The sequence below is a fragment of the Jatropha curcas genome, chromosome 8 (assembly GCF_041381405.1).
Source record: "Jatropha curcas cultivar XTBG-Jc1 chromosome 8, XTBG_Jcur_1.0, whole genome shotgun sequence".
NCBI classification, from domain to species: domain Eukaryota; kingdom Viridiplantae; phylum Streptophyta; class Magnoliopsida; order Malpighiales; family Euphorbiaceae; genus Jatropha; species Jatropha curcas.
In genome coordinates, this window is record NC_143158.1 from 8,229,059 (window position 1) to 8,243,812 (window position 14,754).

Sequence of the window (14,754 nt, forward strand, 5' to 3'; positions counted from 1 at the left end):
AAATAAATACTAATATTTATTATAAAGTTACCCTTTTTAGTTACTTTCATGTATATTTATTTTAATTTCCATATAAAAATTATTAATTGTTATAATTTATATTCTTGACCAATAATTATTAATTATTGGTATGACCACTAGAATCATCAATAAATTATTATTTATCTTTTACTTACAAATTGCTTCCATATATTTATATCGATACAAAATAAACATTAATAATCATTAAAAACTTTCTTGTTTTGATAAATATATCACAATGCACATTTTAGTGTATAACGCCAATAAATTTTAATAAACACCAATAATAATTGATAAGACCATAATTATGAAATTTATTATTCAATAAACATGAAAAAAAAAATCCAAAGAATTTAGATTAAAATTATTTTTATGAAATCTTTCAGATTTTAAAAAATTCTTTTATTACAAAACTTTACTATTAGACTCTATTAGTTAAATACAATGAAATTAAAATAAAAATTTTTACATATATTTTTTCTCTTTGATATTTTTTTGGGAGATGATGGTGTACACTTTTTTGGACTATTTACACATTATTGTATTTGACTAATATGATATAAAATTTTTATCCTTTTTCAACTGAAATCTTAATCAAAAACATATGCTATCTAAGTTTGAATTAATAAAAAATGGCTATTTGGGTATATTTGCTACCATTTTCATTTTCAGTTTTTCTATATTAAAGATGAAATGATGAAGAAATTCAAGAGCTCTCTTTTTATTGAACATTTTTTTTTTTTTTTTTGGAATTTATGAAATTTTATTTAATTTTTCTATGATTTAATTGGATGTATTCATTAAAAACTAAAATTTAAAATAAATATAAAAATAATTAGACCTTTGAATTTAATTGTAAATAAATTCTTCTAAAAAAATTTTTTTAAATAAATATATAGGACTCTGAAATTTTTGAATTTTTTTGGTACATTAAGGGGAGCCAAGCCTCAAGACAAACTAGGCAATCTACTATAAGCGACACCAAGAATATCATAATTAATAAAACTAACCAAACCAGTAGGAGGCATAAAAAGTAGACGACAACCAAGAGGAAAAGATGCAGCCCACATTACTAGTCAATCAGCATTGAAGTTACACTTGCGATAAATGTGACTAACCCTTACGTCCCAGCTGAAGTCCAAAAGAGTCTTAACCATGTTAACCAGCCCCTTACAATGATTAAGAGGACTGCGGCTGAAGTAATCCAATCAACGACAAGCTTGTTATCTCACTCCACCAGCAACTTAGAAACTCTAAGATTCTTAGTAAGCTTAACACCATAATACAAAGCTCTTAACTCAGCCATCATTACATAACACCTCCCCCAATTCCCAACAAAGCCATGGACCCAATGACTTGTGCTGTCACAAATCAAACCACCGCCTTAAAGCTAACTGACCCCTGCCCTTAACAGCTCCATCAATATTAAGTTCAAACCAATTAGAAGGGGGGACTGTCAAAGTTAGGTGTACCCACACACGTGATGAAAAGAAAAAAAAAAATAGTTGAAAGTTGGCAAGCAACTTTGACAAAGATGGAGAACCGTGAATGAGTTATACACGGCTCTCTCATCTTCTTCTTCTATTTATAGGAGAGGATTTGCCTCCGTTTAACACACCAAACAAGACAGAGAGAGTGAGATCAATTGTGAGAGAGCAATTGTGAGAGAGAAAAACAGAGTGATTATTCAAGAAGAAAAATTAAGCTTAATTTTTCGGATATTCTTGAAAGAGGGTTGTGAGTGTATGTAAACATTTTATTTATTTTTCTCCTATAAAAGATCTGTGGCAGTCCGGAGATGTAGGCATGATTGGCCGAACTCCGTTATCAAATTGTGTGTTATTTTCTGACTTATTAAGAATTTTGCGTAATTTTTTCCCAACAACTGGTATCAGAGCTGATGCCTAACAAGTGGTATCAGAGCTGATGCCCAACAACTGGTATCAGAGCCGAAGGTTTTGGCAGGTCCAGCCGGTCAGATTGTGGTATCGGATTCGTGGATATACTTTGAAAATAAATATACCACGACGACGAGTAGATTACGACGAGTCTATCGGTGTTGTTCGCTCGGAAAGTCGTTGCAGAATCGACTTAGTGGTGAATAGTAAAACAGTAACTCAAAGTTGGTGTGAACAGTACTGTTAGCGGTACTGTTGCTGAGCCCGTGACTCTTAATCCCAGCACTATTCAGACATAGTACTATTCACGTATACGATTACTATTTACGTGTACGATTACTATTCACGCATAGTAATATTCACGTGTACGGTTACTATTCACGTATACTAACAATCAAGGCGGAGTTAGACTCGAGTGGGAGCAATGGCTGCAGATGAAGGAAAGTCGAAAATTGAAAAATTCAACGGTGTAGATTTTGGCTTTTGGAAAATGCAGATATAGGATTATCTGTATCAGAAAGGTCTTTTCAAACCTCTCTCTGGAATAAAGCCAGAGGCTATGAAGGAAGAAGATTGGAATCTTCTAGATAGACAAGCACTCGGGGTTATTCGTTTAACCCTCTCCCGAAATGTTGCCTTCAACATAGCAAAAGAAAATACCACGGCGGGTCTTGTGGCGGCTCTTTCCAATATGTACGAAAAGCCATCGGCCGCAAACAAAGTTCACTTGATGAGACGGTTATTCAATCTACGAATGACGGAAAGCGCATTTGTGGCCCAACATCTTAATGAACTCAATACAGTGACAACCCAATTGAGTTCAGTTGGAATTGAATTTGATGAAGAGGTACGAGCATTGATACTTTTGTCTTCCCTACCAGAAAGTTGGAATGCTACTGTTACAGCTGTGAGTAGCTCGTCCGGAAGTAAGAAGTTAAAATTTGATGATGTTCGTGACCTAGTTCTCAGTGAAGAGATCCGACGGAGAGAGTCAGGTGAACCTTCAACTTCTTCAATCTTGCATACAGAATCGAGAGGAAAAATTCAACCAGAGGGAATGGACGCAGTAGATCGAACTACCGAGGCAAATCAAAGGACAGGAGGTCCAAATCCAGGAATCCTAGCAATTTCAATAGCACAAAGACCATTGAATGTTGGAATTGTGGAAAAACTGGTCACTACAAAAATCAGTGCAAGAATGCACCTAAGCACCAGGAAGGGAAGTTAGAAGCAAATGTTGCTTCCACCTTAGGAGAAGATGATGCACTTATATGCTCTTTGGAGAGCAAACAGGAATCTTGGGTTTTAGACTCCGGTGCGTCATTTCATGCAACTTCACAAAAAGAACTCCTTGAAAGGTATGCCCCCGGAAACTTTGGAAAAGTATACCTTGGTAATGACCAACCATGTAATATTGTTGGTAAAGGAGTTGTGAAGATTAAGTTGAACGGGTCTACATGGGAGTTGAAGGATGTCAGACATATTCCTGACCTGAGAAAGAACTTAATCTCAGTAGGCCAGTTAGCCAGCGACGGCTACACAACAACCTTCCATGGCGATAATTGGAAGATTACAAAGGATGCAATGATGGTTGCTCGTGGAAGTAAGAGTGGTACTCTTTACAGCACAGGAGGAGCAAGCTATTTCATTGCTGTTGCAGCAAACAGTGAAACTCCCAATATATGGCATCAGAGGCTTGGCCATATGAGTATGAAAGGAATGAAGATTCTACACTCACAGGGAAAACTACCAGGTCTTCAGTCAATTGAAATTGACATGTGTGAAGACTGCATATTTGGAAAGCAGAAAAGAGTCAGCTTTCAGACAAATAGAAGAACCCCAAAGAAGGAGAAACTTGAGCTTGTTCACTCCGATGTGTGGGGACCAACTACTGTCTCATCCATTGGTGGGAAACACTACTTTGTGACTTTTATTGATAATCACTCTCGGAAAGTATGGGTTTACTTTCTAAAATATAAGTCAGAAGTATTTGATGCTTTCAAAATTTGGAAAGCTATGGTTGAAAATGAGACAGGATTGAAAATCAAAAAGCTCAGAACCGACAATGGTGGTGAATATGAAGACACCAGATTCAAGAAGTTCTGCTATGAGCATGGAATTAAGATGGAGAGAACCGTGCCAGGCACACCTCAACACAATGGTGTAGCTGAGCGCATGAATCGAACGTTGACAGAAAGAGCCAGAAGCTTACGTGTACAATCAGGCTTACCAAAGCAGTTCTGGGCAGAAGCAGTCAACACAGCAGCTTACTTGATCAACCGAGGTCCATCGGTACCATTGGAGCACAAAATACCAGAAGAGGTATGGAGTGGAAAAGAAGTAAAACTCTCACACCTAAGAGTTTTCGATTGTGTAGCATATGTGCATATAAGTGATCATGGTAGGAATAAGCTTGATCCCAAATCTAAGAAATGCATTTTCATCGGCTATGGCGGAAATGAGTTTGGATATCGCCTCTGGGATGAAGAAAATAAGAAAGTGATCCGCAGTAGAGATGTGGTTTTCAATGAAAGAATGATGTACAAGAACAGACATAACACAGTTGCCAGCGACTCAGAGCAGAGTGGGCCAGTGTTTGTAGAAGTGGATGATATCCTAGAAAGTCTGTCGAATGAGTTAGTTGAAGATCCTCAATCAGAGGAATCAACCGACACACCACAAACTTCTCCTCCAAAAGCTTTAAGAAGGTCTGAACGTCCTCCAAAGCCTAACAGAAAATATGTGAATTATTTGTTATTAACAGATGGAGGAGAACCTAAATGCTTTGAGGAAGCATGTCAAACGGAAGATGCCAGCAAGTGGGAGCTTGCCATGAAAGATGAAATAAAGTCTTTAATCTCCAATCAAACATGGGAACTAGCTGAGTTACCGGTGGGAAAGAAGGCACTTCACAACAAATGGGTGTATCGAGTGAAAGAGGAACATGATGGTTCCAAGCAAAAGGAAGGAGTTGACTACACCGAAATATTTGCACCAGTTGTAAAACTCAATACTATCAGGTCTGTGTTGAGTATTGTTGCTAGTGAAGGGCTGTACCTTGAGCAGTTGGACGTAAAGACAGCGTTTCTTCACGGAGACTTGGATAAGGAGATATACATGTACCAGCCAGAAGGATTCTCAGAAAAAGGAAAAGAGAATATGGTGTGCAAACTCAAGAAGAGCTTGTATGGCTTAAAGCAAGCCCCAAGACAGTGGTACAGAAAATTTGACGGCTTCATGCACAGAGAAGGTTTCCAGAGGTGCAATGCCGACCACTGTTGCTACTTCAAAAGGTTTAAGACTAGTTATATCATTCTGTTACTTTATGTCGATGATATGTTAGTAGCAGGACCAGATATAAACGAAATCAAAAACTTGAAGAAGCAATTGTCAAAAGAATTTGACATGAAGGACTTGGGTCTAGCGAAAAAGATTCTTGGAATGCAAATTACGAGAGATAAGCAAAAACAGGTGTTGCAATTATCTCAAGCGGAGTACATCAATCGTGTATTGCAAAGATTCAATATGAACGAAGCTAAGCCGGTCAGCACACCCTTGGCTAGCCATTTTCGCCTATCCAAAGACCAGTCCCCTCAGACGGAAGAAGAGAGAAAAGACATGGCCAAAATTCCTTATGCTTCAGCCATAGGAAGTTTGATGTATGCGATGGTCTGTACGAGACCAGATATTGGCCATGCAGTGGGAGTTGTTAGCAGGTATATGTCAAAACCAGGGAAAACTCATTGGGAAGCGGTAAAGTGGATTTTGAGGTATCTACGAGGCACTACTGAGAAGTGTTTGTACTTTGGTAAAGGAGAACTAAAAGTACAAGGTTATGTAGATGCCGACTATGGAGGCGACATTGATCACCGAAGAAGCACCACATGTTATATTTTCACTGTTGGTACTACAGCTGTTTGTTGGATGTCACAGGTACAAAAGATTGTAGCCCTATCCACCACAGAAGCTGAGTATGTCGCAGTGACATAAGCCAGCAAAGAGATGATATGGCTTCAAGGCTTGTTAACAGAGTTGGGATTCATGCGGAAAAAGAATATTTTGTATAGTGATAGTCAGAGTGCAATACATTTGGCAAAGAATTCAACATTCCATTCTAGAACAAAACACATTGGTCTTCGATATCATTTCATCAGGTCTCTGCTTGAGAATGATGTGCTAAAGTTAGAGAAGATTCAAGGAAACAAGAATCCAGCTGACATGTTAACAAAAGCGGTGACCATTGACAAACTGAAGTTGTGCTCGACTTCAGTTGGCCTGTTAGAATAACAGACCAGAGAAGATTGCCGCAAAATTAATGTGTGAAGACAGATTGAAATCAGTCTTCAAGTGGGAGATTATCAAAGTTAGGTGTACCCACACACGTGATGAAAAGGAAAAAAAATTAGTTGAAAGTTGGCAAGCAACTTTGACAAAGATGGAAAACCGTGAATGAGTTATACACGGCTCTCTCATATTTCTCTCCTATAAATAGGAGAGGATTTGCCTCCGTTTAATACACCAAACAAGACAGAGAGAGTGAGATCAATTGTGAGAGAGCAATTGTGAGAGAGAAAAATAGAGTGATTATTCAAGAAGAAAAATTAAGCTTAATTTTTCGTGTATTCTTGAAAGAGGGTTGTGAGTGTATGTAAACACTTTATTTATTTTTCTCCTATAAAAGATATGTGGCAGTCTGGAGACGTAGGCAAGATTGGCCGAATTTCGTTATCAAATTGTGTGTTATTTTCTGACTTATTAGGGATTTTGCGTAATTTTTTTCCAACAGGGAGGAAGCCAACGTGATAGAAGAATTTGAAGCCAAGTGAGTCGAAACCAGCACCTTCTGATAAACATCAGGAACATGACCAACAAAAGCCACACCATCCTTGACCAAACAATCAACACTAATAGTGGCTCCCTTGAACACCACTTGATTCCTATATTTCCAAAATTTTCAGCAAAGAATCCCAAAGAACACAGGCTAAGGAACCCCTTCTACCATCTCATTACGAACACCTAAATTCCTTAGAAACCAATTCTTGAAATTAAAAGGAGGCTAAAAAAATTCATTGCTTATGCTCACTGGTATAAACCTACACCAAACAACTTTATCCACAACACAGTCCCGCAACAAATGAAAAAGTGACTCAGGCGCCATAGAGCATAAAGGACACAAAGAATTAACAGCCAAATGCCAATGTTGCCTCTCAACATTAGTCAGTAACCCACCATGGAGAACAGTCCAAAGAAACATTTTAACTCTCTCAGGGCTTGACCACTTCCAAATCAGCTTCCAGTTGAGATTAGGAGAAGGCGATGTAGGGGCGGTAAGAGACTCATAAGCAGATCTCACAGTGAAGTTTCCCGAAGCCGACGGATGCCAAAAAAAAGAGTCAATCCCTGCACCAAGGTAAGGTCGCTCAATAGCTGCAATAGAAAGCTTAGTAGAATTAGAGATAAAGCTTTCAAACTTTGCCCAATCCCAACTGTGCCCCGGTGTGACATACAAGCTAAGTACCAAAACCAACCCAAAAACCACTCTAAACCAACCCAGCCCAAGGAAAGGCCTAGAGAAAACCATGAGACGAAATGAACTTGAATCAGACGAGGAGGGATAAATTAAATCTAGAACTTTTTGACGAATCAAACCGATATTGCTTAATTAATACGAACCGAACCAAAAATCATCAACAATCCTCTTCGTTCTTCTTCCTTCAAGCGATCTTTGATCGCTCTTAATTCTCCATGAACCCCAGCCCGCTCCCGGTTACTAGCGCCACCACCTCTGGCCAATCAACAGGCGACCACCACCTCCGGTCACTTTTTGTGACTCTACCCTTATATTTTCTTAATCATTCTGCTCTGTTTGACCCTCTATTGCGCGAAAGGACAAGCGAGAGGAGGGCAGTTCGCGACTCCGGCCACCAACGCCTCCGCCCGCGAGTTTTAGTGCACTAGATGAGTCAAGGACGGCCTTACCCTTCCTCTTATACCAATCTTTGCAATCAGTTTTGTGTTCTATTGCGAAAAAATATCGAACCATAAGGTTAGGGTTCCTAAAACCTATTTATGCTAAAATCCAACTAGATTACTGAGTCATTATGAAAATAAATACCATAGTTGTTCTAGAGAGATTTTGGTCATTTCAATATATACCTTGTGAACTTTGGTGGAGAAATTGAAAGTTTCTTGTGATGGCAGCAACTATGAAGGGGTTTTGCTACGATTTGAATTGAAACCAGCCATAGCTAGATGATTCGTTTCACTTTTATGTTGATTCCTAATTTTTTGATGAACTAATAAATGATCCAATCTTAGAATTTCTAAGTAGTTGTGTTGGCAATTGACCCCTTTTAATCAAAAAATAATTAAGAACTTGTAAGATCTTAGTAAATAGTGCCTAGAAGTTGAAATGTGAGTTGTTTAGTTATAAGCACATGTTGAATAGCAATTCAAGGGTGGAATGGCATTTTAAGAATCAATTTAGAACCTTAAAAATCATGTACAAAAAGGGTCATTATGCCAATACTTAGTTATTAGATGTAGTCATTTGTAAATTGTTTAGCATAAACTATAGCTCTATTGGTAGGGGAGGAATGTAAGCAAAGGGCTATAATCAAAGTTGGTTCTGTAAAGCATAAAATTGAAAGAGATTCGATATGGGACAATCATTTATAAGGTGACAACTTTAGTTATTGAATTTAAACCTTAACTATTTAATTTATAGTTTATTTACTAGTTATAGTTTTAGAAGTATTGAAAATATAAGGTTAATTATATAAGATAGCATGATAATTGAATGATTGATTAATGGCCATGCTCGGGTGGTGAACCGAAGTGAGATACAATTTGCTTGTTATAAATCTTAGCTAATCAGTGGCAAGGTAATGGAGCATCTACATTAATGTTATTATTTGATTTGGCTGCTTGAATTTAAATGTGAGTTATTGATGAATTATTGGCGGATGGATTTCTTATTGAGATTGATTAGGCCATTGGACGGCCAAAATGATTTTTCTATATTGTTTTCTGTAAATTTAATAGGTAGATGATTGAATTTTTAGGGGAGACTCTGCCGGAGTGAGGATGGAAGTGAAATAATTACCAATTTGTTTTAGTAAATTAGTATTAATGAAGGTTTAATCCTTCAGCTGCTACAGGAAACCAGAATTGAAATAAGAGTTGTTTTTATCCCATAGTAATGTGAGTAGTATTGAGTATTATTCATACCTAAAAGTATTGAGGGCTGCAGCTTCTATGAAAGATTTGTTTGTTCATTTTGGTATCAGAAATTATTAATTATAGGACTAATATTTATAAAGTTACTCAACCAATTGGTAATCCTTTAATTATAATAAGCCTTTGAAAGGCAGCATTTTATTGTGTATAGACAAATCCCACACCAAACATTATCGGTGAGGTAGTAGTGGCCATTACGAAGTAATGCATTAGATTGTGCAAAACCTGTCTTTTGGTTATCAATTGCCATTAACTTCCAATAATTGTATATTTATAATGAAGGATTTATCGTTAACCATCTGAGTTTTCAGTTTTGTAAGTATTCGTTAGTTGAAAATATTGTTGACTGGATTTAATTGTAGTTGTGAACCGATTGGAGGGCAAAAGTATGAATTATACTTCTGCTTTCGTTGTTAGTGAAGATAAATATGAAGTTATGGGGTAATGATGTTGAGATAAATTGCATGTAAATCAACTATTACTTGCATTCAATATTACTTTCATTCTATATTAGTTCAGTGACATAAGTGAGTCTTTTCTTTTCTATAACTTTAACAATTTCGTTTGTGAGAAATTATCGCAGATTATGTCTTGTGTTTGTAAAATACACTCTTTCATGGAGAAAGAGAGACAAATGATTTATGCTAATAATAAGTTTGTAAAAAATATGAAGTTATGGAATAATGAAGTTAAGATAAATTGCAAGTAAATCAACTATTACTTTCATTCCATATTAATTCAGTGACATAAGTGAGTCTTTTCTTTTCTATAACTTTAGTGATTTCTTTTGTGAGAAATTAATGCAGATTATGTCTTGTGTTAGTAGAATAAACTCTTTCATGGAGAAAGAGAGATGGATGATTTTATGCTAATAATGAGTTTGTTTTTCAAATAGCCTTGTCTTTGGCTTTTTAAGGAACTCTATATTGTCAATCACCATATACAAACATTGGCTTCTACAAGCCCGCTTTGATAAATTCCTATGAGTCTGCATTAAAGTTATTCACTTACTTTATTTTTCTTTCTACACGCCTGCTTGCAAAACTTTGGCCTCCGTTTTGTGGTTTATCTCTTGTATGATATTGTATATATAGTTCCTTAAGAATTTACTTGCTTTCTTTCAATTTTTTAGCCTTATCACTTGTGCATAGCTTGGTTCTGATATAGCTGTTTATTTCTAAAAAATTGCATATGATGTCTCTGAATTATTGATAAAAATTTGTTTTACAGCTTTAATTGAAATCGATTGTCTCTGCAGGTGATGACATTCAATTGTGATTTTCATATCCGTTTCAAATATTTGGATCATCCAGATGGAAATGTTCTTTTTTTTTTTTTTTTTTCTATATGGCATGATTTAGCAATGCAATTATTGTTTGTTTTGCTTGCTTGCAATTCTGATGTTATGCTATTCTAGCAGCTCAGTCAAGGTTAACTCGTCAATACAGTCAACTGTCATCTGTTCTTCATAAGATCTTCTCCAATGGCAAAGGATCAATCAATTTCTGTTAAAGACACTGTTCATAAGCTCCAACTTTCCCTTCTTGAAGGCATTAAAAATGAAGATCAGCTATTTACAGCTGGATCTTTGATGTCTCGTAGTGACTACGAAGATGTTGTTACAGAGCGATCAATAGCAAACCTGTGTGGTTATCCGCTTTGCAACAATTCCCTGCCATTGGATCGTCCTTACAAGGGCCGATATCGCATTTCGTTGAAAGAGCATAAGGTTTACGATCTACATGAGACATACATGTATTGCTCTTCCAGTTGCATTGTTAATAGTCGAGCTTTTGCAGGCAGCTTACAAGAAGAGAGATGCTCAGTTTTAAATCCAATGAAACTTGATGAGATCTTAAGGATGTTCAATAATTTGAGCTTGGATTCGAAAAATTTGGTAGAAAATGGGGACTTAGGGTTATCTAATTTGAAGATTCAAGAGAAGATAGAAAGTAATGTGGGTGAGGTATCATTGGAAGAGTGGATTGGTCCATCAAATGCAATTGAAGGCTATGTTCCACAAAGAGATCGTGACTTCAAGGGTTCATCATTCAAAAATCCCAAAGAAGGTATCAAAAGTTCTGTCATTGGTCCTCTTGTTATGAAAAATGATTCTTTTCCAAAAAATAATAATAAATGATAAAAGTTTCCCCTGCATTGTTAACTTTTTGTTTTCCTGATGACAATGTTTCTTGAAATTATTTTATCTTGATATACCTAAGTGAGCTTGAATTATATGTTGCAGCATCAAAAGCTATCAGTACCAAACCAGTCAATAAGCAAGAATGTTTCTTTAATGACATGGATTTTATGAGCACTATAATAACTAAAGATGAGTACAGCATTTCAAAAGCTCCCTCTGGTTCAATTAGCACTGGCTCTGATATGAAATTACAAGAACAAAGGGGGAAAGAAACTCACAAAGGCTCAGAGGCTCAGTCGTCTTCTCCTGGAAAGCATGCTTTTGTTAAGACATCAAGAAAATCGAAAGGAGGGAGGAGTAAACAAATCATTAAAGAAGAACTTAGTGATAAAGACCTGCTTTCAGCTTCAAATTACTCTCAAACCGGTTCCAGTATGAATAATGCTGAACCTGAAGAGAAATCGGGAGCCAAGCAAGCAGCTAATTTAAGTGAATCTATGCTCAAACCCTCTCTTAAACCTTCTGGTGCAAAGAAATCTGTTCATTCTGTTACTTGGGCTGATGAGAAATTTGATAACGCTAAAAGTAGAAATCTTTGTGAGGTTAGAGAAATGGAAGATACAAAGTCTGGTCTTGAGATTTTAGACAGTTTGGAGAACAATAATGATAACATGTTGCGTTTTGAATCAGCGGAAGCCTGTGCAATAGCATTGAGCCAGGCGGCAGAAGCTGTTGCATCTGGAGATGCTGATGTTAATGATGCTAGTATGATTCTGTTCACATTTATTGTTGTTAATTACAAATGCAAAGTGAGGTTTTGCATAAAATACACTTGCATCCCACTTGTTTTGAAAACGTGCACTCTAATTCCTTAATTTTATTAAGGGCACAATAGTTTGGTCTGGGGGTTCAGAATTATAAAATTCTAATTCTTTGATTTTAAAACTCAGCTACTTTTTAATTGATATGCTTTTAGAATATTTAATATTTTTGCCACTTAGGTTTATTATTATAAAAGAGTCTGGTTCATGAAATTATAATGAGTTCGTAAGCATATTTTTTAAACTGAAGAGGTGCAAGTGTACTTCAGAGGAAACTTTCAGAATTGGGGGATTATGGTTCATGTCGGTCATTATCACAATTAAATTATCTGTTTATACACATAATTTAAGGATTGTTTTATCTAAATCTTCATGTTCCTCACGTATCTTGGCATATATATTCAGTGTCTGAAGCTGGAGTCATCGTATTACCACAACCACATCATTTGGCTCCTGGGGATTCCACGGATATTGCTGATATGCTTGAACGAGAATCTGCTTCTCTTAAGTGGCCAGCAAAACCTGCTGTTGAACAATCTGATTTGTTTGATTCCGAGGATTCATGGTATGATGCTCCTCCGGAGGGATTTAGTTTGATGGTAAGTCTGTAATTGAGTTTAAAACTGTTTGTGTGTAAGTCCACCATTTAGATTTATACTTACCCTATCTGTTTCAGTTATCCCCTTTTGCAACAATGTGGATGGCACTATTTGCTTGGGTAACTTCATCTTCCTTGGCTTTTATATATGGAAGAGATGAAACTGCCCATGAAGATTATTTATCTGTTAATGGGAGGGAGTACCCTCAAAAGATTGTCTTGAGAGATGGTCGTTCTTCTGAAATCAAGCTTACTGTTGAGGGTTGTCTTTCTCGGGCTTTTCCTGGAGTTGTTGCTGATCTCAGGCTGCCAATACCAATATCTACACTGGAGCAAGGAGCGGTACTTTTTCTTGGAACTATTCTTTTGTTGCAATGAGTATTATGTCAAGGGACTTGTAGTAATGCGTACCTTAAAAGTAAAACTAAAAAGGCAAAAGATAAGTTCTAGTTTTGGTTATCAAGATTCCAATTTTTTAATTCTATTGGATCGTATTCCAAATATTTTAATTCTATTGGACCGTATCTTAATTATTCCTGGTCCTCAAAAAGCAAAATCTTTGGAACCAAAATGCATTATTCCCATCATTGCTTGTGATCTGCTAGCCTTCATAATTTGTTATCCCATATCTGTTTTCCCTTTCCAGCATATAATTTCCATGATAATATTATTAGATTTTATGGGTGATGAAGTTTCATGCTGTTAAATAATATAGGTGTTGGAGTGGGCTTCCTTTCCTTACCCAAGTCATGTTCTACATTTCCTTTAATTGCTTCTTACTATCATCAGCTCATCATTGTTTGCAAGTTCTTTTAGTAAATTATTCTCTCGCTAAAACCATGTTGAAATATCATGCGTCTTTAGTTATGAAAACACGGCTTTAACTGGTAAGCTGTTATGCTTGTGCTGTGCCTATCAATTTGTTATAATTTTCAACAGGTGTGCCCTGAGAAGCTTTTATACAGTTTATTGATTTCTCTTCCACAAACTTGATAGAAACAATTGCTTTTGATTGCAAACTGACCTGAGAAATTTTTAATGCAGGGGCGCTTGTTGGATACGATGTCTTTTGTTGATGCACTTCCCCCATTCAGAATGAAACAGTGGCAAGTCACAGCTTTTCTCTTTATTGAAGCTCTCTCTGTGTGCAGGATTCCTGCACTTACTTCATACATGACTAATAGGAGGATGGTGCTTCACCAGGTGAGACTCTAGATATTTATGTTTGGTTTAATTCCTGTTAAAATATCAAGATTGAAAATCGAATGGGATATTAGAATGATATTTTAATGTTTACTTGCATAGATGGGACATTAGAATTCGTTGCTTTAGAGACTATGTTGATAGGTTTGCATCAGATCATCCTTTTAAGACTTGTGATTATATAAATTTTGAAATCTGGGGAACTTATTACCCTTTTGGAATGGAACTTATTTCTGGTGTTGTTGGCCAAATAGGTGTTGGATGGTGCCCAGATAAGTGCAGAAGAATATGAGGTTATGAAGGATCTCATGATTCCTCTTGGCCGAGACCCTCGAGCACGGAGTGGAGCATAATGTCTTGAATATTTCATCAGTTCCATGGAAAAATTTTGATTAGTGGCATCAAAGATTGATGATCTCTGTTTTGAACAATGATTCTGACAATGGTCTTGGAGAATGATGGAGTTATAGCATAGACACTAATTTCAGTGCTTTGAATCGAAATTGTTTTTGGAAAGGGTTTTGCGCCGGTTCAGGTGTATCTTCCTAACCAACAAAAATGAAAAATAACCATACAATGATGATTATATCAATGCAGAAGAAGCGAAGTAATTTCTGTAAAAAAAATAGTGTCTCATTACTTGTCTGCTTGTATCTTTATGTGTAATTAATGGACTTAAAAGCATATCTTACAAAAAAAAAAAAAAAAAAAAAAAAAAAAAAGAAATAAAAATGAAATGCTTGCACTTAGATTAAAGTCACAATTCATATTGCACTTAGATAAAATTTGCATCTCTCAGCCAATCAATGACTCTGAAATAATAAGATAAGA

The 14,754-nt window shown here is 36.3% G+C and overlaps 1 protein-coding gene across 6 annotated transcripts; it reads left to right on the forward strand.

The window, feature by feature from the left end:
• The first annotated feature begins 6,892 nt into the window (after nt 1–6,892).
• On the forward strand, nt 6,893–14,515 carry LOC105634320 (RNA polymerase II subunit B1 CTD phosphatase RPAP2-like protein). 6 transcript variants are annotated; one of them, XM_020679373.3, is made up of 7 exons: nt 6,893–7,329; nt 10,576–11,227; nt 11,404–12,066; nt 12,528–12,721; nt 12,799–13,062; nt 13,765–13,923; nt 14,178–14,515. In XM_020679373.3, the coding sequence occupies exons 2-7, from the start codon at nt 10,642–10,644 to the stop codon at nt 14,274–14,276; spliced, it is 1,965 nt and encodes a 654-aa protein (XP_020535032.1). In that variant the 5' UTR covers nt 6,893–7,329; nt 10,576–10,641; the 3' UTR covers nt 14,277–14,515. The 6 variants fall into 6 exon arrangements, with proteins under 6 accessions (XP_020535032.1, XP_012072544.1, XP_037497751.1 ...); XM_012217154.4 differs by having other exon boundaries at nt 10,579–11,227; XM_037641823.2 differs by having other exon boundaries at nt 10,584–11,227.
• The last annotated feature ends 239 nt before the right edge of the window (nt 14,516–14,754 follow it).